The 5,611-nt window shown below is 44.1% G+C and overlaps 1 protein-coding gene across 1 annotated transcript in view; it reads left to right on the top strand.

Annotated features, from left to right (window-relative positions):
* Positions 1 to 4,336, top strand: part of ZNF343 (zinc finger protein 343) — a 25,972-nt gene extending 21,636 nt beyond the window's left edge. Inside the window, 5 exon segments of the mRNA XM_037730044.1 lie at positions 2,084 to 2,456; positions 2,459 to 3,205; positions 3,208 to 3,537; positions 3,540 to 3,817; positions 3,940 to 4,336. Of these exon segments, the coding sequence (XP_037585972.1) occupies positions 2,084 to 2,456; positions 2,459 to 3,205; positions 3,208 to 3,537; positions 3,540 to 3,622 (1,533 nt within the window). The 3' untranslated portion in view covers positions 3,623 to 3,817; positions 3,940 to 4,336.
* Positions 4,337 to 5,611: the final 1,275 nt, after the last annotated feature.

Below are 5,611 nucleotides of genomic sequence, written 5' to 3'. Positions count from 1 at the left end.
TTTTTTGAGATGAAGTTTTGCTCTTGTTGCCCAGGCTGGAGTGCAATGGCATGACCTCGACTCACTGCAACCTCTGCCTCCTGGGTTTAAGTGATTCTCCTGCCTCAGTCTCTTGAGTAGCTGGGATTACATACATGTGCCACCATGCCCGGCTAATTTTGTATTTTTAGTAGAGATGCGGTTTCTCCACATTGGTTAGGCTGGTCTCAAACTCCCGACCTCAGGTGATCCGCCTGCCTCAGCCTCTCAAAGTTCTGAGATTACAGGTGTGAGCCACTGTGCCCAGCCTTATTCCTTGCATTTTAAGATTAAGCAAATGAGTAAATGTATTGATGATGTAAGCCAGATCTCTTAACTATATAGTTCTTTAGAAATATATACTGAATTATTATATAGCAAAGGGGCATGATAGAAAGCAGAGTTCCTCAGAATGGCCTCTTTAAATCTAAATTATCTTTAGTGAATGGTGACACTTTCCTAGTAAGGCATAGGGATTAGAATCATAATGAGTACACATGGGGCCTACTTAACAGGGTGTTAAGTGTAATGAGCTTTTGGTTCCTGTGTTTAACACAAAATAGACACAAATGAGATTTCTTCTTCTACTGAAATACTTCTCAGTGATGTAGGGTGTTACATCAGTGCTATATACCATCTATATATTCAGACTGTGGTCTGAATGACCTGGTATGCTTCTAGATAAACCAGAAAGATGGCAGCAAGTCACGGTCAAAGTATCAAGACTAAAAGTTCATGTCACAAAATACTAGAATGACCACAAGTCTTGTAAGAGGTGATTGGCCAGAAATAGAAACAAATAATGAGTTACTTTAAGAACCCAAGTAAACCAAATAAGCTCAGGGAGTGTTCAGTGACAGCAAGCAGAGCCTAACAGTTACTGAGAGCCTCACCCATGGCAAGGCTGCCAGACAAACAGCTTTGAGCACATACAGCTCAGTCTATGCACAAAAGCAACCAAAGGGAAAACACATTGTCAGAAACTAAAACAAAGAACACAAAAGGTCAAAAAATCAAAAGGCACAAATCCTTTACATAAGAGACAAGGAGACACAACAGTGAAGAAATTCACTGTATAGTTTGGTGAGGGGGAAAAAGTAAAATGTTTTACTGCTAGAGAGCAGTTTCATGATGTTTTTGCTAATAAAGTTTTGAAAACTAGCATTCTGGATAGGATAAAATGAGTTTGTAGGGACAGACAGAGGTGAGTATAAAGACTCCAGTGTTCATTAGTTAGGCAGAAGTCTCCAATCAGGCGCAGCAGGGTCTGGGGCCAAGGAGGTTATTTCTTAGCATCAATTGGATAGATCTAGTTGCGATGAAAGGCAACATCTAGTTTTGATATTTTGTAGGCAGGTGCTGCTGTAAATGAAAAATTTGTCTTTTTACTAATTTATGAAAAGTAGAAAGAAAGGCAGATTTTGTTGTTTTGGTTTGTTGTCACAGTCCTAAAATCATGGACCACGTCTTTCTTGTTCATTGCTGAATTCATAATACTTAGTAGAGAACCTAGTACTTTGACGTTTTCTAAGAAGTCTTTGTTTACAGGTGGGCAGCCTGAAATTTATATTTGTTTTATATACTATAATTTCTTTAATAAGTATTCCATACACTTTCGCCTGCATTTGAAACCCTCCATACTGAGGGACTTTTTATGCCTATCAGACTCTTTTTTTATATAATAAGAACAGTCATGAAGGAGATTTCCACGTGTCATAGAGACCATTATCTCCAAGCAGAACAGAGTTGTGGACAGTATATACCAATGTGAATGTCTATGGCTTAGAAGATTTTAGAAGAAGGAGAAGGCTAAGTATAATTAAAGTTATTTACAGAACAGAATACTCACTTGAGAGGTTCCTGGTCCCAAGATGTTTTTGTTGTGGATTTTTTGGATTGCAATAGAAAATGTGATGGAATGTAAAGGAATCATTGCTCAGAAGCAAATTGTGTTGTATTCATACTATCAATTACAGGCATGGCAGCAAAACATTCTCTGTCCTAAGACAAGGGAGAGGAGCCCAGCAGCCCTACTTACGGTACTCTAACTGAAAACTTTATTTCTTTAGCAGAGCCAAAGCCAGAAATCTACCCTTGTTCCTCCTGCCTTCTGGCCTTCTCTTTTCTGCAATTCCTCAGCCAACATGTGCTTCAGATCTTCCTGGGCTTACGTGCAGAAAATCACTTCCATCCAGGGAATTCTAGCCCAGGGCACTGGAAACAGCAGGGGCAGCAGTATTCCCATCAAAGCTGCTGGAATGAAAACACAGAAGATCAGGAGAGAGGAGGTGGCTCCAAACCCTGGTCTGCAAGGACAGAGGAGAGAGAAACCTCAAGGGCATTCCCCAGCCTACTCCAAAAACAGTCAGCAAGTCCTAGAGAAGGCAACATGGTGGTAGAAATAGAGCCCAGCTCAGCCCAAAGAACAAACCCTGTGCAGCCAAAGACTTGAAGGAATTAGAAACCTTGAGATTTGGAGCAATCAACTGTAGAGAGTGTGAAATAGACCATAGCCTGGAATCAAACTTTATTACAAATCCAAGAACCCTCTTAGGGGAGAAGCCCTATATTTGCAGTGATTGTGGGTGAGGCTTTAAAGATGGATCAACCCTCATCAGACACCACTGGACACACTCGATGGAGAAGCCTTATGTGTGCAGTGAATGTGGGTAAGGTTTTAGCCAGAAGTATAACCTCAACAGACCCCAGATAACACATTCAGAAGAGAAGCCTTATTTGTGCAGGGAGTGTGGGCAAAGCTTTAGAAATAAGTCCATCCTCAACAGACATCAGTGGACTCACTCAGAGGAGAAGCCCTATGTTTGCAGCGAATGTGGCCGAGGCTTTAGCGAGAAGTCATCCTTCATCAGACACCAGAGGACACACTCAGGTGAGAAACCCTATGTGTGCCTAGAGTGTGGATGAGGTTTTTGTGATAAGTCAACCCTCAGAAAACACCAGGGGATTCATTCAGGGGAGAAGCCTTATGTTTGTGGGGAGTATGGGTGAGGCTTTAGCCAGAACTCAGATCTCATCAAACACCAGAGGACACACTCAGATGAGAAGACTTATGTTTGCAGGGAGTGTGGGAGAGGCTTCTGCGACAAGTCAACCCTCATGATACACAAGCGGACGCACTCTGGAGAGAAGCCTTATGTGTGTGGTGAGTGTGGATGAGGCTTTAGTCGGAATCATTCCTCGCTGTCCACCAGAGGACACACTCGGGGGAAAAGCATGATGTTTGCAGGGAGTGTGGGTGAGGTTTTGGCCAGAAGTCAAATCTCACCAGATATCAGAGGACACACACAAATGAGAAGCCTTGTATTTGCAGGTAATGTGGGTGAAGCTTTTGTGACAAGTCAACCCTTATTGTACATGAGAGGACACACTCAGGAGAGAAGCCTTACGTGTGCAGCGAGTGTTGCTGAGGCTTTAGCCAGAAATCACTCCTCCTTGTCCACCAGAGGACACACTCAGGGGAGAAGCATTACGTTTGTAGGGAGTGCGGGCAAGAATTTAGTGTAAGTCAAATTTCATCAGGCACCAGAGGACACACCGATGGGAGAAACTATGTATGCAGGGGTCATGGGCAAGACTTGAGTGATCAGTCAAGCCTCATGTTACCCGAGAGACACGTGGGGAATAGACCCTGTGTATGCAGAATGTGAGTGAAGTTCCAGAGATGTGTCGACCCTTATCTGGCATGGGAGGGATACGTTCAAGAGAGGAGCCTTATGAGTATAGAGTGTGCAAAGAGGATACACTGAGGAGAGAAGTTTCATTTGTGTAGGGACCGTGGGTAAGGCTTTAGCAATAATCAACATTTACCAAACATCCAATGATAGCCTCAGGGGAAGCACCATTGTCTGGGGAATGCTGGTGAGCAAAAGAATGGACAGTCAGGCATAAGATGGCCCTCAGGAAGGAGGTCTTTGCTGCAGGGTGTCTGGGCAAAGCGTTTGTGATCACACACCACAGGGAGAATTGGCATGTGGGGACACTGTGGAGCTCTGCTGAGATGACCTTTTCACGGCTAACAGCTCAGCTGCCTGAGAGAACAGTGTTGCTGCTGGCAGAGATGCCCTCCACTCTGGAACTTGCTCTCAGCCACAGGGAGCTGCACACTCTGGGGGTTTGCATCTTCACAGGGGTAGCTCCTGGCCCCACGCTTGACTCAACTGGGACACCTCCAGAAGGTCATTTCAGATCCGGAAGTCCCAGTTGAACTGAAGGATCACTGGGTTGCAGACACATTGCAGGTCAGCCTCTTCCTCTGCCCAGTCCTGCCCTCACTCCCCAGTGAATCCTCAATTTTCCATCTCATTGTCTCTCCAGAGAATTGATTCTAAGACATGTTAGGTATATAAGGAATGTGGATAAGGCTTCAGCCATGAGTGACCCTTCACTAAACCCCAGAGTATATAGAATAGAAATACCTCCGCATGTGTGGGGAGAATGGACAAGGACTTAGGAAAAAGGTGCACCTCTTCAAAGAACAGCTTTTTTGGGGACAAACTTTACATGGGTGAGGAGGGAAAATGTGAAACACACTAGCAATAAGTTAAACCTCATCTTGTACTAGAGGAGGACACACTCAGGGAGAAGACCTGTGTGGGCAGGCCTTATGGGTGGAGCTTCATCCGATGCCCCTCTTCAGCTGACTTAAGAGGACTATCTTACCACCCCAAGTCACTACCTCATTCACCTCTGAGGGGTTTTCAGGAGATGTCTTGACTCCACCGTGTACTCTGTATGTGAGCAAAGATGGCAATAACTGTTAACCCTTTTTTCTACTTCTTGGAATCAGATGGAATAAAAAAGGCTTGCCTATGCCCCAAAGGGTTATTCCTGTTTGCCTGGTGACTGTGGACCAACTCTGGCCTGCACAACCTTCCCCTTCAAAACTTTTCTGCTGTCCAGTAGGCTGCAACCACATCTCCAATAAGGACTGAACCCTAGCCTTGGGTAGGGAATCCTCCTTCCAAGTTTATCCTTGGGTAATCCCCCTCAGCTGTGGGATTTTTTTTTTCTTAGTATTTATATTTATCTTTGCAAAATATATTTTTTTTTTTTTGAGGCGAAGTTTTGCTCTGTTGCCTAGGCTGGAGTTCAATGTCTTGGCTCACTGCAATCTCTGCTTCCTGGGTTCAAGTGATTCTCCCTGCCTCAGCCTCCTGAGTAGCTGGAATTATAGGCGCCTGCTACCATGCCCAGCTAATTTTTGTATTTTTAGTAGAGATGGGGTTTTACCATGTTGGCCAAACTGGTCTGGAACTCCTGACCACAGGTGATCTGCCCACCTCAGTCTCCCAAGGTGCTGAGATTACAGGGGTGAGCCACCATGCCTGGCAAAATAATTCTTTAAATTACTGTATGGTTTCTGTCTCCTTGTCAAACCCAGATTGATACAGGTGTGAACGTATATGTGTGTGTTTTTAAAATGAGGGCAAAGACATGAATTTTGACTGCATTTATTTAGTAAGCCCAGAGATAAGCCAAGGAAGTAATGCAGGTCAAAACTATTAATTATGAATTCCCAACTGAGGCTGTGACCTTGAATCTAGACACAGAAATCTAATGGTCTATATCAGAA

This window comes from Cebus imitator, unplaced genomic scaffold, assembly GCF_001604975.1.
Source record: "Cebus imitator isolate Cc_AM_T3 unplaced genomic scaffold, Cebus_imitator-1.0 Scaffold328, whole genome shotgun sequence".
NCBI classification, from domain to species: Eukaryota; Metazoa; Chordata; class Mammalia; order Primates; family Cebidae; genus Cebus; species Cebus imitator.
Note: the sequence above shows the minus strand (reverse complement) of the source record. Positions and strands in the feature narration are given on the sequence as shown.